A 27,235-nucleotide genomic window follows, 5' to 3' on the forward strand; every position below is an offset into this window, starting at 1 on the left:
TCCAAGTTTCTTTAATAATAAAATATATACTCATATATGGCTAAAGGATACACAATATTTTCTAATAAGTAGATTTAAATATTAATTTATTCAACTTAGGGATAATCTAACAAAAATCAAGTGTATCTATAAGCTTAATTGACTACCTATTACAATAGGTAATTCAAAATGGGTAAAGGAAGACAGAAACAGTCTTTCAATGATTCAGAAATAACACAAAAACCTACTTTGCCAGTGGATGAAGTTACTGAGGACCCAGAATTCCAAGAAGCTATGAATTACTTAAGAAGTGTAAGAGAAGAATCAAAGTTAATAACATCATGTATAATTCATAAAAATGAAACAGAGACTGAAAAAGAGGATATAAAGACTATAGATATTTATGATAACAAAAGTAATATAGAAAACAATGGATCTGAGAATTCTTGTCATTACAATGAGTTTGATTGTTTAATCAACTACAGTGTTTCTGAGAACTTATCAATAATTAGGAAAGACCCGGCTTATGAAGAATGTAAATCCAAAATAATTGATTATATACTTTCACAAAAAGAAAAGGTTTCAAATCTAACGGAAGTTCTACAAACTGAAGAGACTATTTCTGCTTCTAACTGGGAAGAAATCATTAATTTAGCACAAAATCCGTGTATTACTTTAGGTAAATGGAATTCTTACAATTGGTCCAGCTTACTTGAATATTTTGCTGACCAATTTGAAAAAAACACCTCAGATTCCTTCATATTGGATACTAATATCATTCAATGGGTCACTCTTGCCCTTATTTCTCTGCATGTAATTGACTCATATAATCCCCATGTATCACATTGCATGCAAAGAATCAAAAGATTCTTGGAATCTAATGATTTCTCACATTTAACTAAAGACGACTACTTTCGTATTGAAACCATTATTATTATTATTAAATACGTTTATAATCAATTTTAGTAACTAGAGTAAATACTAATTAACTTTTTTTCTTATCTTTTGATTTTTTACTACACAGAGTGGAATTGAAATTAATAATATATGATTATAGAAAGAGAATGTTGGAATTTAGCTTAATTCATTTGAACAAGTCTGAAATATTAAATATCACCTATAGTGTGTATTAAGTAAATATTTCTAGTATTTAATACTATAATCACACTTCCATTTTACTTATCTATTTTAACTACATAATTTAATGTTAATTCACCATAAATAAGTTATTTAGCTTCGAGTAGTGTAATTTTTAAACTAATAGAAAAACAGAATCCGGAAACACCTTAAAAACACATCATTAAAAGCAAAATTTCCCAGAATAACGAACTCGATTTTTTTTTACTTACAAATTAATATATATTTACATTTATTTTATATTTTTTTATTATATACAGACATTTGGCGCCACATATTCTATTATAGAAATTAATTTCCAAAAAAATACTCTAGTAAAATAAAAATAGTAGCTTATAAATAAACTAGAAAAAGAAATTGGGATTGAAGTTATTGGGGTTATCTGTAAGTGTTTCCAACTGTTTCCGAGGTGAAGTTAATACAAATCTAGAATTAATACTAGAAAGAATTGGAATAATTTTTAAAAAATGGATCGAATTTGGAATGTGGTAAAGTCGCGTCTAGAAAAAGGAGATTCATATGATGCTTACCAGCTACTTATTAGCAGACTATCCCGATTTAATCCAAGTGATTCTGTGGAATTTGGGTTGGAAAAAGCAAAGTATTTTGATGAATATGGGTTCAATGAAATAGCTTGCCATGTTTGTACCAGTATGATAAAAAAAGCTAGAGAAGAAAAGTTAAAGATTACAAATAGTCAATTTAACTCCATTATGTACATTTTAAGTTCAGGTAGTTTCTGCAATGAGAAGGGGAAATTACTTAATGATACACTTTTGTGGTGCAAAGATCACGAAAATGATAATATTGATTATATTTACAAATTACATGTTTGGGCCTCAAATTATTATTTTGTACACAAAAATTTCTCCAAGGCTCAGCTTTATGTTATTTTAACTGAAAACCCTGAATTATTTGCCAATATTCTTATTGAGTGGAGCAAGAAAGGTTATCAATCTGAAAAAGATATATTTCTCCTTAGAGCTGTTCTTATATTACTTTCCTTAAAAAAAACCCAATTTGCGCATGACCTTCTTGATAGATACTGCCAACTTTTGAATGAAAACAATGATTCTTCTTTCTCCTCCCCGTACTCTTCTAACTCAACTCCTGATTCAAATATCCCATCTGCTCCAATACAAATGGCATTCTTTGTAATCTCAGCCTGTGAACTTACAGACAAAAAAACCGCCATGCACTTTTTTGACATTATAAAAAATAAATATGCCTTATTAATTAGGCGGGATCCCAGCTTTACTCGAATTATTGATAAAATTGACCAGATATACTTTAATAGGCAAAAAAATGCATCATTTAATATGTTATCTAACCTTCTTTCTATGTTCAGCACTGATGAACAGTAAATAAATACTTATGTTATATTTCTTAATTTTCAAGTAATTTCTTTACATTCTTCTTTACATTCTCATCTTTTAAATATCTCAAACCAAGTTTTTACAATGTTATTCATTACTACTATAAGTTTTTGTTATTAATCGTTTTTTGTTACGTTTCCGAATTTATTTATTTTTTCAACTCATGATTTAAAATAACTACAAATACTTGTGTTTCTCACCTTCTATTAGAATGAGAAGGTAGGAAATAAATGAACAAATAGAGAGTTATAAAAAAGATTCATAATTGTTTTTAAAAAAAAAAAAATTAATTCTTCAATCTACCTTAAAATTTTTAGTTATACAAATGCCTAAATACATTCTATTAAATCAAAAGACATATTCAGAAAAAAAAGACCATTTCTAATCACAACCAAGGAAAAGGGTATCATAAGCAGAACTGGCTTATTAGGTCTTGTTTTCATCATAATAAATCTTTAATTCAATAGATTAGTACAATAATTATCTTCCAAAATATCTTACCCTTTTAAATTAAGGTCAGATAAAATAGAATTACTAAAATACCATATATTATTACTAAAAATATGTGATAGCTCAAACTTCAAAAAAAAAAAAGCTATCTTGGTGAAATAAATTGAATAATCATTTTTCGTAGTATAAATATAATTACCATTTAGCATTAAGAACTATAAATCATTACAAAAAATTTTGTTTGATTAAAAGAAGGTAATAAGTATTAAGGAACGGAAAATAAAAAGATTGTTGTTCAGTAATAAATAGATTTCATCATCTTATAGATAAGAGCCCAATGCTTGAAATTCAAGCAACATCATTACAAATAATCTTTTCTCAAATCTTTCCGAATCCAATCACCCTATTACTTTCCTTTTTTCTTAGATTCTCTTCTCATATCATTTTCTTATAAATAACTTATCCTAAATTATCCATTTGATTCATAATTTATTACAAATCATTTTAAATAACAATTTGTCTCAAATTATTACTTGTGAAAAAAAAAATATCAGTAATTCAGCTTCATTAAATTCTAAAATTGGAAACTAAACACTTTAAATACGCATATAATTATTTTTTAAAAAAATGTTCAAATTCTTTTTTAAACTGTATTTCCCATTTCTTTATTTAGCCTCTTTTAGCCATATCAATATATATCTACTCTTCCTAAATTTGCATTTCTTCTCTTATCCATATTCCCTTAAAAAAAAACTCTCAATGCTTTAATACCATTAGTAATGTAACCATATATTATATTTTAAAAAACAAAAATTAAAACGCAATTTAAACAAAATATAATTTAATGTCAAAGACAAACCACATGTGTAAATATACACCTGTTTAAAAAATTGGAAGATATACCGCCCAAAAAAAAGACAAATATAAGGCAGTGTACCCCAAAAATATGCAGCCAAAAAAGGACCGCCCAATCCGGACCTGTGTTTTCTTATACGGGTTACGAGGATCGAACTCGTGATCTCTCGCGTGTTAGGCGAGCGTCATAGCCACTAGACCAAACCCGCTACGTTTAGGATGACCAAATATCATAGTTATATTATTTCAAAAGAGTAGTAAAGTACTTATAATTAGCAATATATATTGGTTACAAAATTAGATAATTAGCTCATTTATTTCTTGAAGTAATTTTATTAAGAATTATGAAGGTGGAAAGCTATAAATCAATTAAATGTAGAACCCGAAGTAATTTTTTTTTTTATAAAGAAAAACCGGGAAACAGGTCGTAAAAATGATTACAAAAAAACTACCACAAAAACTCCTTTTAATGTGAAATCTTGAAATAATGCATCAATTATACACTTAACAAGGCCTAATATTATCAAAAATTGTCTCTGTATTCAATAGATTCTTAATCATAAGCTACTTAGTTTGCATATACCTACATTTTCCACTATGGTGTCAAGTATACAAAATGATTATAAGCACTATGGTTACTAACTTTCAAATTTGGTCTCTAAAAAGTATATTCATTACGTAAATTTTTAATTCCTGACTTTTCTCTTTCCTTCCCTTTCCCTTTTCTTATCTCCTTATCCCCTTTCCCTATCCCCCCATTTTATTCAAAAATTAATTAATGTGTTTGGCGCCAAAATGTGCATACATGCAGGACTGCATATTTGCAGTATAAATTTAAAAAAAAAAAAAGATTATTGACCTTCCCCTCATAATTTCCCCCCTGGAAGAGTGAATATAATAATATAATATATATATTTATATATCATAATCGAATCTAAATTACAATATACTTACACATATATTATTTTTCTTAGATAATACTTTAAGACTCGAAAATATATAAAGAGAAAGTTAAATCATTTGGATGAAAGTAATACCTTGAAAATATATAAAATTACGAGAAAAGTGCACAAAAGCAAATTTTCTCGGACTTTTAATCGCAAGTTAATTTCACTCCAATATCATCGTCATCATCATCACCACAATTACTACCACTATAATAGTAATTACCATATAGGCAATTTTAAAGATTAAAGGGTTAAAAAAAAAATATCTGGACAACTCATTAAAGTCAAAATCAGTATTAAAATAGTATATATTTCCATGCTAGAATTGAGATATATTTGAATAATATATTAAAAAAATGCCAGCTTTATTCTCGTTAAATTTCAGAAACCAAAACAAATCAAAGCAGGAAAAAGATGAGAATTTTACCAAGGAAACAAAAATGGAAAGGATGGAAATAATGGAATCAGATTTTCACAATAACCCAGAAAACATTAAATTAGTGATTCAGAATGATCAGGTAAATGTTTCTAAACCAGATATTTCAACACAAGTAAAGGAACCTAAAAAGGAGTGTGTACTTTTCCAGTCTGATACTTTATGTGAGTACCAGAAACAGAATCTGGAAGCTGTAGACCCTCTCAATTCAAAATGGCACGGAGAATTTGACAAAAAAGGAAAGATCTCTTGTATAGGAAGTCACGGAAATATAAGGGTTTTAGCTGGGGATACCTTGACGTTAAGATTATATAATGGTATTATTCAAGGAGAAAATTTTGTAGTTACTCTAGAGGATTTTTTTGGTGACAGAAAAGTTGTTCCTCCGAAAAATACCGATTCTCTTGGGAATTTTTACTGGGACTTAGAGATGACTGAGCCTGGTTCTATTCAAATTTCTATTTCTATTACAACTTGTTTTCAAAAATCAAGGGAGGAAATTAACCAGCTTAACGACGAATTAGTGAGTAACATTATTATTGTGGAGCCAAAACTGTATATTAACAAGAGCTTTATCCCAAGCTCAGGTATTTGCATGCAGACTATTCTTAGTCAGTGTTTGGGTAATATTCAGAATTGGAAGAGACGTCTTGAAATTACTTCAAAACTTAACTACAACATGGTGCATTTTACTCCTCTACAAATTTTCGGTCAATCTGGATCCTGTTATTCCCTAGCTAATCAGAATGAAATATCGTCTTTGTTCTTTAATAATAAGTTTGATCAAGGCCATCAAGACCAAAAACAAAATTTGAGTGAAAAAGAGGTCAATTTTGGTGATGTTGAGACCAATTCCGAAGCTTCTAAGGCTTATACACCTGAAGAAAAGTATAATATCCTTAAACAAGTGATTGGTGAACTAGAGACTGATTATGGAATCTTGTCTGCCTGTGACATAGTGTTAAATCATACAGCAGATAACTCGCCTTGGTTGAGAGAGCACCCAGAATCCGGTTATAATTTGGACAACTCTCCTCATTTAACAGCAGCTGTTGAACTTGATCAGAAGTTGCAAGAGTTCTCAAAAAACATTTATCATGGAAAGTATGCAAATTCCTATGGTATTGACAGAAACATTACTAGTATTCAACATGTTGATTTGATTATTTCTGCTCTTAAGGCTGAGGTGATTATTCCTTTTAATATCAAAGAGTTCTTTACTTTAAATATCCACGAAATCATCCAAAATTCAAAAATTGAGGAATCCTCTCAATTTGGATTAGATTCAAAACAACAGAGAGACTATGATGATATTATTGAGAAAATTAATGCAAACGACACTTTTGAAAATAAGCTCTACAACCTCTCTCTCTGCTTTTCATGCTCTAGTAGATCCAAAAGAATCTCAATTCCATCTTATATCCTCAAAAAGATGGGGCTTTTAAATATACATGAACAAGTATTAGAGAAGGTCCAGATCAGACTCTTCGAGTTTACTGAGCAAATATCAAACAATATATGTAACTCAGTTAGAGGTCTGGTAATCTGGGAAAGGCTTGAATGTAGTAAAGGACCAATAGGATTGAATCACTGGGAATCCCTGACTCCAAGATACTTTACTCCAATTGAAGACCACTCAGGTAATACCCACTACCTTGCAAATAATGGTTGGGTAATGGGGTGGAATGCTAAAGAGGATTTTGCTGCTCCTGGATCCTTTGTTTATCTTAAAAGAGATTTAATTGTCTGGTCCGACTGTGTAAAGCTCAAGTATGGAAAGTGTGAGTCTGATTGTCCATTTCTCTGGAACTGGATGTCTGACTATTGTAGGAGTGTTGCAAACATATTCCATGCAATCAGACTTGATAATTGTCACTCCACTCCTTTACATGTTGCAAAACATATGTTAAGAGTATGTAGGAAGACTAGACCCAATATATGGGTATATGCTGAACTTTTTACAGGAGATTACCAAGTAGATCTCGAGTTTGAGAGAACTCTTGGACTCAATGCTCTAATCAGAGAGGCTATGAGAGCTGAAACACCTGGTTCTTTAGGTAACTACGTAAGTAATTACAGTACAGCTCCTATAGGAGGTCTTTCCACAGTTCCAAGTATGTTCCAAACAGTTAATTCTGAAAATCTTGATAAAGAGAACCAAGAAGTCCTTATCTCATTACCTATTCTACAAGGAGCTAAACCTCTCAAAAGATTCCCATGTCCAGCGATCTTCTTTGATTGTACTCATGACAATGAAACTCCTTGTGAGATCCGAACTCCAATTGATACTTTACCAACAGCAGCTTTAGTCGCATCAACTAACTGTGCTCTTGGATCTACAAGAGGTTTTGATGAGATTGTACCTCATAACATTAGTGTAGTCTCAGAAAGAAGACTCTATCAGAACTATATTATCAATGTCTATGGGGATGGAAATACCTGTCTTAAGCCTGAAGACTCTGTAGATTTAAGCTTAAAATCCAGATCTAATAGTTTTGGTCCATTTCAGAAACTAAGTAGTAACTATTTGGCAGAACTTTCCACTATAAATTGGAATCTTGGGGAAATTAAAAATAATAATTCAAATATCTCCACAGAAATTACTGTTGAATGGAGACATCCTGCTAATACTGTTGAAATACGTGGAGACTGGGATGACTGGAAAGAAGGTATTCAACTTGAAAAACATCCAAATGGAAATTTTATTACAAAACTTTTTATCAGATTTGGAATGAAACCAGAACAAGCTAATATACAAGAACAGGAAATAAAAAGCCAAAATTCTAACAAAATCATTTATCCAATTAGCCACCGTCTTCAGTATGAATACAAATACATTGTAGATGGGAATTGGATGCATGACCCAAACCTTCCATACACTTCTGACAACAAAGGGAATACCAACAACATCATTACACTTCTCAAAAGACAAAGATCGATTGCTATGGTATCCAAATGGAAACATGGTGATCAACTTCCCGGAATTATGAGTGCCAGAAAAATCCTAAATAAGCTACATCAACAGATGGCTTTGTTTGGTTTCAATGAATCCCATGTTTACTATCTTACTCAAGACATATTAATGGTTCAGAGGTATAATCCAAAAATCCAAGAAAACATATATTTTATTACCCATTCTTCTTTTACACAAAACAAGATTGACCAGCTACCAGAAACCATTGTTTTGGATGGTTGTATCAAAGACACTGTCTTTGCTGGCTCCTTGTTTGTTCCAAACTACACTTCAGTATACAAAAATGATACAAATAGAATACATGGATTAGATTCAGAGCTTCACAAATACAAAAAACTTGAAGAGATCTCGAGCTACTCTTATGACCCTGTAAAGAATATTACCATTTTAAACTTTAATAGATTTCCTCCAGGATCTCTAGTTATCCTTCATACAATTAGGCATAAAGGATTCAGTGTTACTCAGAATGCCTTACTAGAGTTCTATAGAAATACACAACAGAGCCTACCTAAAGTTCTAAACAATTGTTTCGAATCCGATAATTGTCATCCATCTGATGCAATAAATTACATCTTATTTAGTTGTAACAATGAAGAACTTGATAGAAGTTGTGGAAGTAGAGGAGTGTATAATGTTCCAAATCTTGGAGATTTTACCTATTCTGGGATTTACAGCTGTATTCATGCTTTGGACAGTGCAAGAAAAATGGATGACAATGGTATAAGTCATCCTTTTGTCTTACATCTGAAACAAGGACCTTGGTATATTGATTATACAATTCAAAGATTAAAGGAATATAAAGGTACCGGATTTAATGGTCATAAAAAATCTTATCCAAATTATTTGGAACAGTCAAATTCTGAAGATATCCGTCCATTATCAGAACTAGCTAAATGGGTTGAGACACAGTACTCTTTGATTAACAAAGTAGCTAATATTCCAATAGAGTATATTATATCCTACATAGATATAATGTTTTCCTCCATATACAGAAACATCTTATATTATATTCTGAACGTTGAGAAAAGCAAAGTTTTACTTGAGACAAGTTCAAAAGATATTTCAGAATTTCTAATAAAATTAGATCCTCTATATATCCATCTTCAACTAGCGACTTATCAGGTATATTCGTATGTACCATCATCTCCATTAGTTTGGAATTCCAAGATCCCATCTCTTTCTGCAGGTCTTCCTCACTTCTCAACAGGATTTATGAGAAGTTGGGGAAGAGACACTTTTATTGCATTCAATGGAATTTTGATTTCCTCTAAAAGGTACCTAGAAGGAAAAGAAGAGATCCTCGGAGTTGCAAGGTTAATGAGACATGGTTTGATTCCAAATTTGATAGATTCAGGAAACAGGCCAAGATATAATGCAAGAGATGCTACATGGTTCTTTTTGAATGCTGCTCTTGAGTATTGTGTTAATGTTCCAAATGGATTTCAAATTCTGGATGAAGATATTGAGCTTAGATTCCCAATAAATCTAGAACAGGACTTATCAAGATGCAAAGAAGCGTTTGAGTGGCTTAAACTTAGGTTTGATTACAGCCAAAGCCAAAATAGAGATCTTACAAGCATTAGAATACTAAAACTTTCAGAGGTTATACAATATATCATGGCTAAACATGTAATTGGAATCAGTTTTAGAGAAGAAAATGCTGGAATTCAGTTAGATGAACAAATGACTGACTTGGGATTCAATATTGAAATAAATTGGGACCCTTCTAATGGATTAATTTTTGGTGGAAATATCCATAACTGTGGAACTTGGATGGATAAGATGGGATCTTCTTTGAAAGCCAAAAATAAAGGGATTCCATCATCACCAAGGGATGGAGCAGACATTGAGATTATTGCTCTTTTATATTCGTGTATTAACCATATAATAAATTTGCAAATCTCTAATAAATTCCCTCATAAAGGTGTTACTCACCCAATTCATGGATTCATCTCTTATTCAGATTGGTCAAAACTTATAAAAACAAACTTTGAACGCTGCTTCTATATCCCCTCTAGTGATAATAATGAATATTTGGTTGATTATAAAATTGTGAATAGGAGAGAAATCTATAAAGATACTTTTAAATCCACCCATGGGTGGACAGATTATCAGCTAAGATGCAACCTTGCTGTAGCAATTGGGGTGTCAAAAGATCTATTTGATCCTCAATTTGCTTTAAAAAGTATTCAAGCCGTTGAAAAATACTTATTTTCTCCAAATATGCTTGGAATTAAAACCTTGGATCCCTCAGACTATAACTACAGACCAAACTACGATAATTCTAATGATTCTGAAGATTATAGTGTAGCTCATGGATTCAATTATCATCAAGGACCTGAATGGGTTTGGCCTATGGGATATTTTTTGATTGCTAAGTTCCAACTTTTAAAGGAAAAAAATGAAAAGACTATCGGTGCTGAAAAAGCCACCAAATTAGCTATTTCTGAAACTATGAAACATCTTATTAATCACAGAAACTACCTGATTTCTGACAATTGGGGCTCTTTGCCAGAGCTTACTAATGATAACGGATCATTCTGCAAGGATAGTTGTTTTGCTCAAGCCTGGTCAGTTGGAACTATTTTGTATTTCCTCACATCTATAATAAACAAAAAGTAGATTAAATCAATTTTTAAAGCTTTATTAAGCTAAAAAAATGGCAGATTTAAAGTAAGACCAATACAGTTCAAATCTCAATCTTTTTTTTTCTCTTTTTCTTCATCCTTAAATAATAATAATTCTACTTATTACTATTAGTGTTAAAGAGTTTTTAAATTTTGAATTTTAAGAAAATAAAAAATTTTTGTTAATTTTTTGTTATTAAATATTTAATTATTTTCATTGCATACATGAAATTATATTGTTTTTTGACACGTAATTGCATGTGGACGTTCATAATAATTAATTGTGAAGATCAAATAAGAGGTCAATTAATGATCTTTTTCTAAAGAGGAAATTTAAATAATTTTCCCGACCATTTTACATTAATTTTAATTTATTATCTTTATCAGAAACTTTGAATTAATAGAATAAAGTAAATTCAATGGATAAATGTGTGCGTAAAGGAGAATAACACAAATAAAGTATTATGAATGAAATAATGGCAAATAAGAATGAAAATATTGATGAGATAATTAGGTTCTACGAGAAAAGTAAGTTTAGATAGAATATTAAATTTGGGAAAAAAGTAATCAAATCAATTTTTTTCTGTATAAAAAATGGATATTAAATATAAAAATAGTAATACAATCACAAAAGAAAACGGTAAGTTGCATGCAACAAATTTATCCCCCCCAGCTTTTTCTGTAATAATTAAATATTTATTTGTTTGACATAAATCATTAATATTTGAATCAATAGAATCAGAGTTTACTCAATGAAAATATCAGATTGAGAGCAAAAATAAGAGCAGAGTATTTGAAACAAAACGATGAGATATGTGGAAATATTATGCTTTCAACTCCTCCACAGCTTAGCCAAATAAGAAGAGTAAAGTTCCAACCTACATTATCACCGATTGCACAATCTCCATTGTCAGAGGATGTAAGTAAATCATCTCCAAAAATTCAAAAGGAAATGAAGGACGTTCAGACCCAAACAGATTATTTAGATTTGGGAATGGTATCTAAAGTTTGTGAAAATAGGATAGAAATAAAATCAAAAGAAGATTCCAAGGATGAGACAGAAAAACAATATGAAATGGATGAAATTAAGAGTATTCATACTCAAGAAATATTTGTTAAATATGATAAATCACAAGAAAATCAGAGTATTAGCCTATTAGAGAGTCAAAATAAAAATTCAAAAGTAGAAACTCAAGAAAAAGATAACCAAATAAAAAAGTATTCACTTAGGGAAAATTCAAGATCAATTACTTATACTGTTCCTTCTTTAAGGGTAAAATTAAGAAGAGATACAGAAAAGCCAGAATATAATCCATTTAAAACACATAATTACTTTAAACCAAGAAAGAATTTGAATTAAAAATATTTAATCAGGGGAAATGAAAATTTTGATCATCATAAAAAATAATATTTATTAATAAATAATTTGAGAATCTTTTTCAGAAGTGTTAAGAGGCAACAAAATATTTACATATTTATCTTTAGATATAGATTTGAAGAAGCTTGCATTTTTCCAAGAAACTCCATTCTTTTTATATATTAGTTCATAATCATCCTTTCCAGTATAATGGGGATCTACTAGCAAGTATTGAACGTTATTAGTGTCAAAAGGAGATGAAGGATCTTTTGAGATTTGAATTGCTACTAATAAGTAGGAATAATCTCCAATACTTAGAATAATTGGTGTTGAAATTTTTTGAAAATGTTCAGAAATTTTATCATAATATTTAAGAAATTCTTCAATATCGTAAAAGTATTTTAATTTGCAAGATATTCCAAGATACATTAATAAAATATATGAAGCTTCAACTGTTCCAATCCAACTGTTTGACCCTATTTCGAGATTACTATGTGTTGGATCATTCTGTTTTAGGAAGTCTTGTATTTCTGGTATTGATAAAACATGTTTATTGGTATAATTATTAATAAGGTACCAACTTAATACCATTTGAAGAGATCTATAAGTACATCCCCAACCATTATCTTTGAAATTATCATGATTATAATGATAGTAGTAAAAGTCTCCATAACATTGGTAAATTATAGGTAATTTTAATTTTTGTATTTTTGAATAACTTTTACCTGAATTAAAATCAAAATCTGTATCTAAGCTTAATTCAAAATCAAAATCTAATTCTGGATCTAATTCTGAAGTTATTTTACTCTGATTTAAACCAGATTCCGTTTTTTTGTTTTTAATCTTCAAATTTTTGGATTTCATTTTCTCAATAAGAGGTAAATGTGGAGATACCAGTTTTTCATTATAATATTTCAAATCTTCTGATTCGTTTTTTAGCTTTGGGATTAGTGCGAGATTTTTGGTAATAAAAGGCATTAGAGGATTAATATTAAGTATATTGGACCAAAGTTTTCTAAGAGTTTTTTTTTCTGGGTTTTTTTCGAATAAAATTCCAGTATTAAGAAGGGTTATTGGAAAGGAAATCTGAGGGATTTTGAATAGGTAAAATTCAAAATCATAGTTATCTGAAAGTATTGAAGATGAAGAATTGGATTGGGAATAGTAAAAAAGACGGGTAGGATTATTTACTCTTTCTTTGATATAATTACACTGATCAATAAAACGTTTCTTAATAATATTTTGAAAAGGCATAAATTCATCATTTTTTTTTAGTTTAAAAATACAAGCTTGGAGATGTAAGTTAATTTTCTGAAAGGATTTCTCATCATTGTTAATAATAGTGTAAGATGTAAAGAAATGTGAGGTAGAAGTTTCATTAGAATTTATTTCAACTGGTTGAATGTTTTGAGAAAAGAAGACTGGAATTTGAATTGGAAGAGAATCCAAATCCTTATTGATAATTTTGTAGTTTTTGTTGTAATTATAAATATTTAATAACTGATGATTATTATTTAGAAAATTAGGAGCTTGTACAACAAGATTTGATTCAATAATTTCTTCTATAGATGAAATATTTGAATCAAGTTTGTTACTTTCATGGAAGTTTGTAGATATTAATGGTAAAGATATATGAATTTCACAACAGTAAAATTCTCCAAGCTCTGAAAGATCTTTAATGATTTGTATTCTAGAATCTGGTAACAAGTAGTTAGCATTATGATTTATTAGAAAAATCTTTAAAGATGATATAATTGAAAGCATATCAAATTCTGGTACAATTAATAAATTTGGGAAATTATTTGGGTCCCAAAATTTGCCATATTTACTATTATGTTTTTTGAAATCTACTTTGGTTATATTTAGCCATTCCATACAATCAGATTTGCTTTGTATTGAACCCAATACTGTAAAACCTTCTGGAAGACTAATTACGATATCTTCAATAAACTCAGTGATAGATTTATCCCAATCCAGAAAGTTAAGCTTAACAACATCTGAAATGATTACCGTGTTTCTATTTGACTTTCTATTTTTATGATAATATCCAATTGCAAAGTATTTAACATTAAATGACTCTCCAATTTCATCTTGTGTAATTTCAAGTGTATTCAATTTACTCAGGAGACTACCCAAAATATGAATGTCGAATTTTTCCAGTTCTTCTATGATGCTCATATTTATCTTGTTATCTCAGATTTGTTCATTTATTCAATTAGCTTTTACTCTTAGTAATTAAAAAAATACAAACAAAAAAAAATAATTACCTTTAAGTTGAATAATTTAGTCAAAAATTTCTCAGAACTAGATAAATGAGTTTGAAGGTATTTTTGAAAGGAAAAAACTTAAATTTTGCACTTTACTAAAATTATACCAACTTTTGTCTTGGTTTCAAAAGTTTCCTATAAAATGGGAAGACTAATTAACAAATTCAACAAATCCCCATTCGGTAAGAATGAAAAAGAGAAAAGTCTAGTTAATCTACTTAAATTTAGCCCCAGACCTGAAGGGAGAAAAGAAAAAGAAAGATAAAGGATTTAATATTAAAAGTTGTGTGTTTTGGCGCCAATATTTTGTATTAGAAATTTCATGCAAAAAATTAAATATATATAACAATTAGTCATAGTTCAGATTTTATGGAACCATCTGAGTTTTTAATTAGGAAGAATGTAAAAATATATTTGATGGTTCTAAATATGAGAATAATAGGTTTTTGGATTAGAATATAGATGATTCCTATTCTACGAAGAATTATGTATAGTGAAACAATTACAAGGAAATAAAATGAGTACCATAAGAAAAGAGTTTCTTGTTCAGATTTCTTTTTAATAGTTAGGAATTTTTGGAAGTTGCTTGAGAGTTTGTCTCCATATTGTTTATAGGTATCATTTGCTTGAAGCAGTGAATTTCCATCTTCAGAAAGAAGTTGTTCGGATTTATGAAAACGGTCCACTTCCTGTTTCATTTTATTTTTAGTCTCAAAAAGTTGGTTTTGCAATTCGTTCGTTTCTTGATCATCAATCATTTTCTTTTCCTATATCTCTTTTTTTCTCTGTTTGGTTTTAGCCTTTTTATTGTTTTTTTTTCTAAATTGGAATTCCCTATACAGGTTTTCAGCTAATTTATTTGTATTATTTTAATTAGAATGTGCCCGCCTTTTTGCTATTTATTTAGAGGGTAAATTAATTAAATTAATAATGAAAGTAAATATAATATAGTTAAAAATAAAATAAAAGAATTTGTGGGAAAAAAATTGGAATAAAAAAACCGAGGGGGAAAAAGAAGATTAACTGGTATAGAGTAATTCTTCTAGTGGATAACAAATCATAAGACTGAGATTGCATGTTTATTATTACCAAGGGAGTTTTTTAAAAAGGAATATTTCTGAAAAAAAAAATAAATTAAAACAAGTTCTCAAAAATAAATTGGATTTTTGGTTTTAAGTTTTGGTTAGGGAAGAGAACATTATTTTTGAGTAAATACTATTGTAAATAAAGAAGACAATTATAAATCTATTAATCTCTTGAATCTTATACTAGAATATTTGAATTGGCATTAAAGGAAGATGTTGGAATCAATCAATCCTGCATCATCCTATTACTCAAAAAGAATAGAACATTTGAATGTTTCTATAGATTCAAAAAAGTTGGATATACGTAGATTACACGCACAGAGAAATGAGCTAAATTCTAAAGGTGAGTTACTAAATTACAATACAGTAAGATCCTAGTTTTATATAGTATTATTAACTTTGTGATATTGAATATATGCTATTATTTTTAGTTCGGGAGCTAAAGGAGGAGTTACAGTATTTATTGGAATCTAATAGTTATGTTGGAGAAGTTATAAAGGTAATGGGGAGGAACAAAGTATTGGTAAAGCTGAACCCAGAAGGAAAGTTTTTGGTTGATGTTTCTAAGAATATAGATATTTCAAAGTGTACTACAAATACAAGGTAAGTTTAAGATAAAAATAGCTGTTTGATGAGGATTTATAATTGGATGTTAATTATTTAATTCCTTTATTTATTTTAGAGTTGCATTATTGAGCGATTCTTTTAAGCTTCACCGTATATTTCCTAACAAAGTGGATCCCTTGGTCTCTTTGATGAAGGTCGAAAAGGTTCCAGATAGTACATATGATATGGTTGGAGGTCTTGATGAACAGATTAAGGAAATCAAGGAAGTGATTGAGCTTCCAATCAAGCATCCTGAGATATTTGAAAGTTTGGGAATTGCTCAGCCAAAAGGGGTTTTACTTTATGGACCCCCTGGTACTGGTAAAACTTTATTAGCAAGAGCTGTTGCTCATCATACAGATTGTACTTTTATTAGGGTATCAGGTTCTGAGCTTGTTCAAAAATATATTGGAGAAGGAAGTAGAATGGTTAGGGAATTGTTTGTTATGGCTAGAGAGCATGCTCCATCTCTAATTTTTATGGACGAAATTGACTCAATAGGATCTCAAAGGACAGAAGGGGAGAGTGGAGACAGTGAAGTACAGAGAACTATGCTTGAGCTTTTGAACCAATTGGATGGTTTTGAATCAACTCAGAACATTAAGATTATTATGGCAACCAATAGAATTGACATATTAGATGATGCCCTTCTTAGGCCTGGCCGTATTGACAGAAAGATTGAGTTTCCAAATCCAAACGAGGATGCTAGATTGGAAATTCTTAAGATTCACAGCAGAAAGATGAACTTGGTCAGAGGGATAGATTTAAGAAAAATTGCTCAGCAGATGCAGGGAGCATCCGGAGCTGAATCTAAGGCTGTCTGTACTGAGGCTGGTATGTTTGCCTTGAGAGAGAGAAGAAAACATGTTACTCAAGAAGACTTTGAGATGGCGGTTTCAAGGGTTATGAAAAAAGACAGTGATTGGAATATGAGTCTAAAGAAGCTTTGGAAGTAGATTCGAACAATTAGGAGAGAAGAGCTGCCAAGTATTGCAGAACTTCTATATTTTATATCTGCATTCTCTATATTCTTTACCTCATACTCAATGCCCACATAATAACCGGTACTTAATCGGTACCTAATCACAAATCCTTACAATGATAGTTTAAAATTTTCTTAGATGCTATAATATCGGATGCTAAAATAATAATGGTATTATTTAAACTTTGTTTTCAGGTTTTTTTTCATATATATATATATATCTTTAATCTGTATGTACTAGTACTTGAAGCTAGTCTAGAGGAATATAAAAGGAAAACATTTATTACGAGGTAAACTATATATCAGATTTAAAGTAGAAAAATACACGAAATAATTAATATAAGTTATAATAGCTACTAGATATAGTTTTTAAATAAACAAAAAAACATTTACCTGAATTAAAAAGTCATAATATGCAAGAAAGAGGTAAGATATTTATGTATATTGAACTTAATATAATTAGAATCAGTCATCCATCTTGAATTCATCTTCAGAAGAATGATTTCCTTCCATATTTTCATCCATATCAGAATCAGCATTTGAGAAAAGGAAGTCAAAGTTATCTGAGTTATCATTGATAGCATTTCCCTTAATAATGTTAACAAAATGGATTCCATTCTTATTTAACTCAAAAAGAAGTCTAAAATACTCATTAATATCAACAGTGAATCCTCTTTTTGATGAGAGACCAGAATCTTCAAGAATTTTAAATACAAAAGCTTTGAAAGGTAAATTTCCAGAAGGATTCTTTTTATGAATAGAACACCAAACTTTATAGTTATTTTCAAGAATATTAAGAGTAGTAGTATTATTAAAGTTAGCTCTGATTGTCTTCTTTTTACGAGAAAAACAAATTCTCATTAACCCATCCCATTCTCTAAAATTAACTGAAACTGGTATCTTCTTTGGTTCAAGTTTAACTACCATGGAATTCACTTTTGGAGGAGGATTAAAACTTCCAGGGGCAACTTTACAAACTCTAGTTACTTTACTAAATAATTTAGTGTTTACAGATAGTCTACAGTAATGCTTTTCACCAGGTTCTGCTAGAAGTCTTAAAGCAAATTCTTCTTGAAACATTAATACTGCACATCTATATTTGTTTTGTAATGAAAGTAGCCTAAAAACAAATGGAGACGAAATTTGGTATGGTAGATTTGCTGTGCAAACATCAAAATCACCCAAAGAACTTCTCAAAGCATCTCCTTCTTTAACTTCTAAATTACTAAACCCAGAATTAACCGATCTCTTCTTTACTTCAGCAACCATTCTTGGATCAATATCAAAAGCAACAACTTTCCTAGCTAGTGGTAATAATCTCATAGTTAAATTTCCTGTACCTGGTCCAATTTCTAATACAGTATCAGTTGGTTTAATATCTGCTGCTGATATAATTTTATCTAAAATACCGGTATTCTTAAGAAGGTGTTGACCTTTTTTCTTGTCCAAAATAACATTAACAAAACTGGAACCACCTCCTTTATTATTAGCAGAATTCTGAGAACCTTGAGCTTGTTTCTGAATTCCAGATCCACTCTTAATCACTTTTCCTGATAGTTCATTAATATTAAGCTTATTAGGCCTATTCTTAGTCAAGTATTCCTTCCTAATAACTACCATATTTAATATGAAATACTACTAAGTAAATTTTTGCTGCACATATAAAAAAAAGAAAAGTTGGTTCAAATTCCAAGTAAAGTTTTAAAAAATCCAATAAACACTAATGTCGTTCCAAAAGAGTGAATCTCAAAATTTTTAATCTCAAATTAAAATACCTTTACCTTATATTTGGTAATGACAAAAATAAGAGCCCGCCAAAACTTTAAGTTAATAAGGTAACTAATTATTACTCAAGAGGTAATAAAAAAAAAAAAAAGTAAGTCTTGTCTATGGTAATATATTACAAAGTAAATTAATTGTAAGTATATATTTAAGTATATATTTGTATATAGTTAGTTAGTTAGTTGGGCGAAAAATTGCGAATTTACTAGTCAAGATTAACATTTGGAGTTGGAAAAAAGTGCATTAAAAAGATATAAATAAGTTTAAGAGGTGAGACAAAGCTGAGCCTAATAAAAGAATATTGAGAATTTTATTACATTGATTAGAAAAGAAGTAAAATATGGGTGGACAAAAGATTAAAAAAGGAACTAGAGGAGAAAGTGCAATGTTTATTACAAGAGCACAAGCAATAAAACGTCTCCAGGTATCTTTAGCAGATTTTAGAAGACTTTGTATTTTGAAAGGAGTTTATCCAAGAGAGCCAAAAAAGAAATTGAGTGGTTTGGATAAGACTTACTATCATTTAAAAGATATTATTCATTTAAAGTATGACCCAATATTATCAAAAGTAAGAGAATTAAAGATACATTTGAGAAAATATAGAAAAGCAATGGGACGCAATGACAAAACTAAGGCTCGTTCAATTAGAGAAAATAAACCAATAATTACTTTACAACATATTGTTAAGGAAAGATATCCATGTTTTGTTGATGCATTAAGAGATTTAGATGACGCACTTTCAACTTGTTCATTATTTGCATCACTAGGAGCTGATGATAGTCATAGTATTCACTCTAATATGATCAAGAAATCGACTTATTTAATTGATGAGTTTATGTATTTGGTTTCAGAACTTGGATTCTTGACCAAATCTTTTATTTCTGTCAAAGGATTCTACTTCCAAGCTAAGATTCTTGGTGAGACAATTACATGGCTTATTCCACATCAATTTGCACAAAAAATTCCAGATGAAGTAGATTTCAAAGTAATGTCGACATTTTTAGAGTTTTATCATTCATTATTAAAGTTTGTTAATTTTAAGTTATACCAACTTAATAATTTGACTTACCCCCCATCAATTAATACTCAGGTTTTTGACAACGGAGGAAGATTCCTGGCTCTTCATGCATATAATCTTTCTAAACTAAACTCTAGTATTCCTTCAAGCATTGAACAGAAGGTAGAAAAGAAACGTATTTTTGAAGGACTCACATTTTTTATTTCGAGAGAAGTTCCACTCCTTCCTTTGGCTTTTGTAATAAGAAGCTTTGGAGGAAAAGTTGGATGGGAAAACCAATTTTCGAGCATTAAACAAGGTGATGAGACAATTACACACTATATTGTTGATAGACCTGTTAATTTTCTTAAGAGTTTCATAGATAAACACCCAAATTGTGAATTTATTCAACCTCAATGGGTATTTGACTCTATGAACGAGTCAATTAGACTACCTACACGTCCTTATGGCCCTGGAGAAAAGTTACCACCCCATCTTTCTCCTTTTGTTGATGATAGTACTCAAGGTTATGTTCCAACACAAAGACAAGTTCTTGATGAAATTAAGGAATCAAGTAGCAATAAGTCGCGAGCTTATTTGTCTGGAGATGAATCCACAGAAATTGACGACCTTTCAGAACATGATTCCGATATTGAAGTCCAACAGGCCAGAGAGGATGCTTACTTTGACTCTATTGAGAAAGAACAGTCATTTTCTGATTTAAATATGGCTGATTCACTTGAGACAGAGCCTAATTCGTTCAGTAATTCAAAAGATAAGGTAAATATTGCTAGAAAGCTTGCAAAGAAGCGTAAAGAAGAAGAACAGAGAGAACAACAAAAAACTCTTTTGAAAAAGAAACACAAGAGACTATTACAGAGAATTGAATATTCCAACAAGATTGCTTCTGAAAAGGCGGAAAGATTGGAGTCCCGAAGAAAACTACTAAATGAGAAGAAATGATTTGACTTATGAACCAATTTCTTATATTTATCTAAAAGGAAGAATCAAGAAATTAATCTTTGCAGGGCTTTATAGCAGTAACTTTATATCTAAATAGAAAAAGTTAAATTTATATATATATATATATGTATATGCATTTTTCCTACACTTATATTATTTAAATTCTACTAAAATTCTCTTCTATTTGGTTTTATATGTATTTCAGTTATAAAATATATTGAATATTAACTCCTATGAATTACCAAAAATATTGATTTAATAATTGTTAAAACCAATATTTTTCTCAAAAAGTAAAGACAGGATTAGGTAATTAAATAAAATTAATTTCTATAAATTATTATAAGTTGATATTTTTTTAATATTCATTCTTCAAATATTATATTCATTCTGCATGCACAAATTTTGTCCTCATGGAAAATAGAATATTTTTCCCGCCATACGAGTAGATCTTGTATTTCTGTTTTAAAATATAAAAAATGATTAAAAAAAATGTGTGAATGGGGGGGGAGAATTTCTGAAATTTCTAGATAGAAAAAAAAAGATTTGAATTTTTTTTTAACTTAAAAAAAACGATAAAGGAAGCTCTGTAATTGTGGGAAAGTGTAATTGAACGATAAAGAAAAATATGGTGAATTACAAAACAAGTCCAATATTGCCAGAGTGGAAAAAGACCCCTCAAGGCCCAGGGGCTAAAACTGAAAAAGAAGAAAAGGCTTTATCAAGTTTGAGGCAGCTCTTAGAAGTACAAAATAAAGCAGCAGAAAACAAACAAAACTTGGAGAAACAAAAAGCAGCAAATGGTCTAACGAAGAAACAGTCAACATCAGAAGCAGTATTTGATAAAATTAAACACTTTGCTTCTTCAGCTTTTAAGAACAAGCAATCATGTGTAATATCTTCTGTCTCATCACCAAACAAACCAGGAAAGATTATTAAAACTCGTCTTCTTCTCAAAGCTCCATTAAATCCATATGAATTGGATTGGTGTACTGATGCATGTTTACTACGTTATTTAAGAGGATATAACCTCAAAGTTATTAAATCATTTGAAGCATTAGCAAAAACAATACACTTTAGACGTAAATACGCACCTCAGTTCATTAGCCCAAGAAATATTAGTTCTGGTAACAATGTCGAAGGGTTAATTAGATATGGTATTGACAAAGAGGGCAGACCATGTATATTTATGAGAGCAAGGTATAGTGACTCAAATATTGATGCTTCTCTAATCTTGAATTCTCTTTTGTATTCAATGGAGAGGGCATGCTTGTATATCGATCAAGTATCTACAAGTGATAACAAAATTAACTTAATAGTTGATTTTACTGGTTATAAAAGCACCCAACAGCCACCAGTTTCTTTGTCTCTTAAATTTGCCAAGGCAATGGTTGATCATTATCCTGAGAGACTAAATAGAGCATTCATTATACAGCCAGGTTGGTTTTTCAAAGCTGTATGGGGATTAATTAGTCCATGTATCCCAGGTAACACTGCTGAAAAGTTTGTCTTAATCGATTCTGAATCTAATGGAATAGAAAGTTTTTCTGTACTTAGGTCATACGTTGATGATAAGTATTTGGATAAGGAGTGGGGAGGGTCTTGCGAGGATATTTTTGACCCAAATGAGTACTGGGAAAAAGAAAATAATGATTTTGATAAATTTTGTGATTTTTGTCAAAAGAACTTTTATACTCCCGAACATCCTATTCCAGTTATTGTTGATCCTCATTCAAAAGCTGCAGTAAAGATACCAACAGGAGTTGACCCAACTGAAGTTCCTAGGTTGGCTGTTGCATTGTTAGATGATGAGGACATTGATCCAAATGAACCAGTTGAGGATGGTGGTCACCAACCTGGAGAACCTTTCAATCCTTTAAATCAACAACAGTCAGAGGAGATTGAAGAGAATAATGATTTTGATGTATTGGATGATACAAGTACTACACAGTAATAAAGAGAAACATTTTAGATGGAATGACTAGATTTTAATGTTCACTAATACTTATTTTGAAGCCAGATTTTGATCTAATAATTAGATTAAATTACCAGGGCGAATTACCAAGTTTTTTTAATTTTGATTTTCAAGTTTCTTAACTCCTAAAATAAATCTATTTGATACTTTCCTTTCATTTTATTTACTTACATTCTTATTTCTTCCGAGCCTAATTTACCGAGAAAATCTATCATGTACCAGGTAAACATGTTGAGACAGATCATAATAGTTACAATTTTCAATTTGATTAGGCTGTATAGACCTTTTAAACGCAGCCTAATCCACCTAAAAAGTTAATGCCAAGATTTGAGTATATATTTAGTTTAAAGCTTACATCAATACGGGACATTAGAAGGTTAAACATTTATATATGCATATATATATATATATATGTGTACATAAGAATAAATTCAACTAGTAATAATAAAGGTAAACATGGGGTAGAATACTACAAATCGAGAATAAAGGATTGAGTAGATTAAGTATTTAAGAAGCAGACTTCCAAATAAATGTCCCATCTGGTCTGTCCTCAAGGGTAATATTCAATTTGGCAAGTTGCTCATCTCTTACTTGGTCACATTTAGAAAGTATAGATAATGAAGACTTGTTCACTTCATCAATAAAGTTTCCTACATTACTAAAATCATTGTTTGAAATTGTTTTCTTTTCTTTCCTGCATAATCCCATGAGTTTTCTAGACTCATCCTTAGCACAACTCCTGAACCCTCCAATGATTTCCATAAATTCGTTATTGAGTTCTTCAACCTTTGAATTGTCACAGTCAGAACTAGAGATATCTTTGTAGTTGAGCTTTTCATTATCGTCATTACACAATCCAAAGACCGCCAAAATCTTATAAACAAAAGTAGCACATCGTCTCAAGATGGTACCGACAATTTGATCATCAGACTTAGAATTCATATAACTGTTTGCAACTGAAACCAAAGATTGAAGTGTTTGAATGACTTCAGGAGTATTGATATTATCTCTAAGGAACTCATCAATCTAAAAAAAATAGTAAAATAGACATTTAATATGAAATCCACATTTAAATAGGTAAAAGGTGACTGAAACCTCTTACCTATTCTGAACTCTTTCGTATTTATTCTCCAACTTGCCAAACCTCTGGCTGTTTTAAAAGAAAAAATAAACAAGCTTGAATTTGAATGTTCGTGAAAGCATTAAAAATGTATTTTTACTTTGAAAAAAAATACATTTGTAATATTACGCTTACACGTAAGAATACACGTGTCATGTATGCATGCATACATGCAAATATATTCTAGTTAGTATAGCAAGCTCTTAGTGCCTAACAAAGCTATTAATTAAAGAGCTTGAAGGAGTGGAATCTTGCATGATACTGATTTAAAAAGTTTAAACAACCAGATTTGTGACTTTGGCAAGAAAGAAAAAAAGTACGAGTGGATCATTATGATGAAAACTTACCTTTTCATTAGATGATTCAATAGCAAGTCTAAGCTTCTCTTCTTCGATATCATGTTTTAGAGAGTTGTTTAAATAAGATGTCCTTAGACGAGCTTTAACATTTGCAAAGAAATTAACAAAAGTTTTGTCAACAGCAATAGCTTCTTGCAAGGAAGTTTCTGGTGAGTAATTCATAGGGGCATCCCATCTATGAAGGAGGAAGAGGATCCTGACGTGTCTGGGAGAGTTTTCTTTTAGAATTTCCCGAATAGTGGTAAAGTTTTTAAGACTTTTAGACATTTTGGATCCGTGAATGTGAAGGTGACCAGAATGGAGAAAGTAGTTAACCCATTGGGTTTGATCATAGTGAGCCTCACTTTGAGCAAGTTCATTGTCATGATGAGGGAATCTTAAGTCAATACCTCCACTATGAATATCTATAGGGAATCCAAGTGTATTTGAAGCCATTACAGAACATTCAATATGCCATCCTGGCCTACCTTTTCCCCATGGACTGTCCCAAGAGGGTTCTTCAGGCTTTGCTTTTTTCCAAAGAGCAAAGTCCAAAGGACTTTTCTTGTCCTTGAGATGCTCTCCAAGCTCGCCTTCACCCTCTAGTACTCTGTTAACATCAGCAACACTTTTTGGTTCCATCCTTCCATATACATGTTTCTCATCTGCTCTAAATGTCTCCACATCAAAATAAACACTTCCATCTGATTCATAGGCAAAACCTCTAGAAATAATAGTAGAGATAAAATCTATAATCTCGGGTATGAATTCAGATACTCTTGTAATAACATCAGGCATCTTAACATTCAAAGCCTTCATATCATTAAAAAATTCGAGCTCAAATTCTCTCGCCAAGTCTAAAAAGTTCTCTCTTTTTTGCTCGTTAGATCTTTTAATGATTTTGTCATCTATATCTGTAATGTTCATAACCAAGTAAACATCATAACCAAAGTAGTCCTCTAGTACTCTTCTAATCACATCAAAAGTTACATAATTTCTAGCATGACCTAAATGAGCAGAGTCATATACTGTAGGACCACATGCATACCAGTTCACTCTTCTACCATTCACTGGTATGAATTCTGTTTTTCCTCCTGTCATACTATTATTTAGTACCAATCCAGTGGTATAAGAACATTTTTTTGATGTGAAATTAGAGTCTCCCGATTCAATATTTGAAAAACTTCTTGTTGGAGGAATCCAATCAGCCATTCCTTCTGCTGTATTTAAACCCATTTCTAAAATTTAAATATGGCTATTCTTACTTCAAATTTACTTTTGAAAAATTAATTTGCTTCAATAATAATATTATTAATAATACATTTTGATCTATTTTATTTGGTTAATATCTATTACATTGCTTGGCTTAATCTTAGTTTGGATTGGCTTTACTTAGCTTTATATAAAATATAATATAACTTATTGTTTTTTAATTGAATTATATTAATATTTACCTTATATTACATTTAATTGGCGTCTCAAATTTTCCCGCCACTTGCAATATTATCTGAATATTATTCTAATAGAATATTTGGATTAGGGGAAAGGTGGATAGAAGAGAAAATGTAAATTTAAACTGGTTTGGTGGTGGTGGGGGGGAATAAAATTAAATAGGCGAACAATATACATTGAATAATAAGACCACAGTTCAGATAAGTGAGATACCCTTTGAAATTTGAATGTGTTAATGTGTGTGATTGATTTGTGTGAGGTATAGATGGAGATAAAGTCATCAGGTATCTTTAAAAAGGTTGTTATTCAAGCAGAAATATCTTCAAAAAAAGTGTCTAAAGTTTGTGTTGCAGAGGGAGTTTTCAGATCTGATGGAAGTTCAGAAATAATTCTTCTCAAAATGTATAGAAAAGATATGGTCATTAACCATAATCATATTTGGAATGAAAGGAAGGTTTTAGAGTACATTAGAGAAAGCCAAACAATTAAAGAAGACGAAAAATCTTCTTTGCCCTTAATGTAAGTTTTTTTTTTACACTTATCTATTTCCCGAAAACTAAACTTTAACCTATTTATTAAAACACTTTTTGTTTAATTAGATACGATTCGCTTGTTTTAGAAGAGAAAAATACTGGAATAACATACATTTGTATTGCTTTAAAGTACATCCAGGGGAAAACTCTGGACAAGTATTTGAATAATAAAAATATAAATATAGACATATTGAAGAAGATCCTCATACAAGTAAGTAGAATTACGTGTATTAGCAGTAATAACAATAATAATAATAATGGAAAAGGAATGAAAAAACTAATGCACATAGAAATAATTTCAGTTAAATAAGTTTATAAATATTTCCCTGTTAACTATAAATGAATTCTCTCAATTTATGTATTTAGGTGGCAAAAGTTGTTGGTACTTTGCATAGAGAAGGTATTATACATCGAGATATTAAATGTAGCAATATTATCATTGAGTCTGAAACAGGAAAAGTAATACTCACAGATATGAGCTTGGCATGTTTTGTTAACTTTAAGAAAAAAGAAAGGTTATCAGAATTATGTGGATCGTTTCATTCTATGGCGCCAGAAATGATTTGCATGCAGGAGCCAAATTACAGTATAGAATTTGACTGGTGGTCATTTGGAGTCTTAATTTACGAAATGGTATTTGGGTACGTTAAAATAAATGATTTCTAATTTTTTTTTACTGAGATTTTTGATTAACAAATGTAACTTTAATCATAATTAATCTTGAAAATAAATAAATATTAGAATACCTCCATATGGATATCATCCAGAAGAAAATAAATACCTTCTTAAAAGAATTAATGAGTCTCCAAAATCTCTAAGTTTTCCTGAGCCAGTGATTTTAATGGGGGATTTTATTTCCAGCAAGAAGAATCTGGAAGAAATTGAAGATTTGATTAAGAAACTCTTAAACAGTGATGAGACAATTAGATTAGGTTCACAGGGGGGCTGTGAACAAGTGCTAGACCATCCCTGGTTTAATAGCCAGCATTCATCAAAATAA

At 30.2% G+C, this 27,235-nt stretch overlaps 12 protein-coding genes across 12 annotated transcripts; 8 read left to right on the forward strand and 4 right to left on the reverse strand.

Moving 5' to 3' along the window:
• Nucleotides 1-168: 168 nt before the first annotated feature.
• On the forward strand, nucleotides 169-945 carry cubi_02212 (uncharacterized protein; the record flags this gene model as incomplete). Its single annotated transcript, XM_029019224.1, has 1 exon — nucleotides 169-945. The coding sequence occupies one exon, from the start codon at nucleotides 169-171 to the stop codon at nucleotides 943-945; it is 777 nt and encodes a 258-aa protein (XP_028874345.1).
• A 638-nt stretch (nucleotides 946-1,583) lies between these two features.
• On the forward strand, nucleotides 1,584-2,480 carry cubi_02213 (uncharacterized protein; the record flags this gene model as incomplete). Its single annotated transcript, XM_029019225.1, has 1 exon — nucleotides 1,584-2,480. One exon carries the CDS (start codon nucleotides 1,584-1,586, stop codon nucleotides 2,478-2,480), a length of 897 nt encoding a protein of 298 aa, XP_028874346.1.
• Nucleotides 2,481-5,100: 2,620 nt separating this feature from the next.
• Nucleotides 5,101-10,776, forward strand: cubi_02214 (Gdb1p glycogen debranching enzyme; the record flags this gene model as incomplete). Its single annotated transcript, XM_029019226.1, has 1 exon — nucleotides 5,101-10,776. The coding sequence occupies one exon, from the start codon at nucleotides 5,101-5,103 to the stop codon at nucleotides 10,774-10,776; it is 5,676 nt and encodes a 1,891-aa protein (XP_028874347.1).
• Nucleotides 10,777-11,257: 481 nt separating this feature from the next.
• Nucleotides 11,258-12,141, forward strand: cubi_02215 (uncharacterized protein; the record flags this gene model as incomplete). Its single annotated transcript, XM_029019227.1, has 2 exons — nucleotides 11,258-11,309; nucleotides 11,555-12,141. 2 exons carry the CDS (start codon nucleotides 11,258-11,260, stop codon nucleotides 12,139-12,141), a joined length of 639 nt encoding a protein of 212 aa, XP_028874348.1.
• A 54-nt stretch (nucleotides 12,142-12,195) lies between these two features.
• Nucleotides 12,196-14,316, reverse strand: cubi_02216 (cysteine protease; the record flags this gene model as incomplete). Its single annotated transcript, XM_029019228.1, has 1 exon — nucleotides 12,196-14,316. One exon carries the CDS (start codon nucleotides 14,314-14,316, stop codon nucleotides 12,196-12,198), a length of 2,121 nt encoding a protein of 706 aa, XP_028874349.1.
• A 442-nt stretch (nucleotides 14,317-14,758) lies between these two features.
• cubi_02217 (uncharacterized protein) lies at nucleotides 14,759-15,163 on the reverse strand (the record flags this gene model as incomplete). The annotated part of the gene is made up of 1 exon (XM_029019229.1): nucleotides 14,759-15,163. The coding sequence occupies one exon, from the start codon at nucleotides 15,161-15,163 to the stop codon at nucleotides 14,759-14,761; it is 405 nt and encodes a 134-aa protein (XP_028874350.1).
• A 540-nt stretch (nucleotides 15,164-15,703) lies between these two features.
• Nucleotides 15,704-17,052, forward strand: cubi_02218 (26s protease regulatory subunit 8; the record flags this gene model as incomplete). The annotated part of the gene is made up of 3 exons (XM_029019230.1): nucleotides 15,704-15,833; nucleotides 15,922-16,093; nucleotides 16,173-17,052. The coding sequence occupies 3 exons, from the start codon at nucleotides 15,704-15,706 to the stop codon at nucleotides 17,050-17,052; spliced, it is 1,182 nt and encodes a 393-aa protein (XP_028874351.1).
• A 491-nt stretch (nucleotides 17,053-17,543) lies between these two features.
• cubi_02219 (Dim1p-like ErmB KsgA methylase) lies at nucleotides 17,544-18,698 on the reverse strand (the record flags this gene model as incomplete). The annotated part of the gene is made up of 1 exon (XM_029019231.1): nucleotides 17,544-18,698. The coding sequence occupies one exon, from the start codon at nucleotides 18,696-18,698 to the stop codon at nucleotides 17,544-17,546; it is 1,155 nt and encodes a 384-aa protein (XP_028874352.1).
• Nucleotides 18,699-19,200: 502 nt separating this feature from the next.
• On the forward strand, nucleotides 19,201-20,820 carry cubi_02220 (BRCT domain-containing protein; the record flags this gene model as incomplete). Its single annotated transcript, XM_029019232.1, has 1 exon — nucleotides 19,201-20,820. One exon carries the CDS (start codon nucleotides 19,201-19,203, stop codon nucleotides 20,818-20,820), a length of 1,620 nt encoding a protein of 539 aa, XP_028874353.1.
• Nucleotides 20,821-21,445: 625 nt separating this feature from the next.
• cubi_02221 (Pdr17p-like SEC14 domain-containing protein) lies at nucleotides 21,446-22,771 on the forward strand (the record flags this gene model as incomplete). Its single annotated transcript, XM_029019233.1, has 1 exon — nucleotides 21,446-22,771. One exon carries the CDS (start codon nucleotides 21,446-21,448, stop codon nucleotides 22,769-22,771), a length of 1,326 nt encoding a protein of 441 aa, XP_028874354.1.
• Nucleotides 22,772-23,299: 528 nt separating this feature from the next.
• cubi_02222 (cysteinyl-tRNA synthetase) lies at nucleotides 23,300-25,486 on the reverse strand (the record flags this gene model as incomplete). Its single annotated transcript, XM_029019234.1, has 2 exons — nucleotides 23,300-23,818; nucleotides 24,260-25,486. The coding sequence occupies 2 exons, from the start codon at nucleotides 25,484-25,486 to the stop codon at nucleotides 23,300-23,302; spliced, it is 1,746 nt and encodes a 581-aa protein (XP_028874355.1).
• Nucleotides 25,487-25,967: 481 nt separating this feature from the next.
• On the forward strand, nucleotides 25,968-27,235 carry cubi_02223 (uncharacterized protein; the record flags this gene model as incomplete). The annotated part of the gene is made up of 4 exons (XM_029019235.1): nucleotides 25,968-26,221; nucleotides 26,302-26,446; nucleotides 26,602-26,876; nucleotides 26,977-27,235. 4 exons carry the CDS (start codon nucleotides 25,968-25,970, stop codon nucleotides 27,233-27,235), a joined length of 933 nt encoding a protein of 310 aa, XP_028874356.1.

The sequence above is a fragment of the Cryptosporidium ubiquitum genome, assembly GCF_001865345.1.
Source record: "Cryptosporidium ubiquitum isolate 39726 chromosome Unknown contig_4, whole genome shotgun sequence".
NCBI lineage: Eukaryota > Apicomplexa > Conoidasida > Eucoccidiorida > Cryptosporidiidae > Cryptosporidium > Cryptosporidium ubiquitum.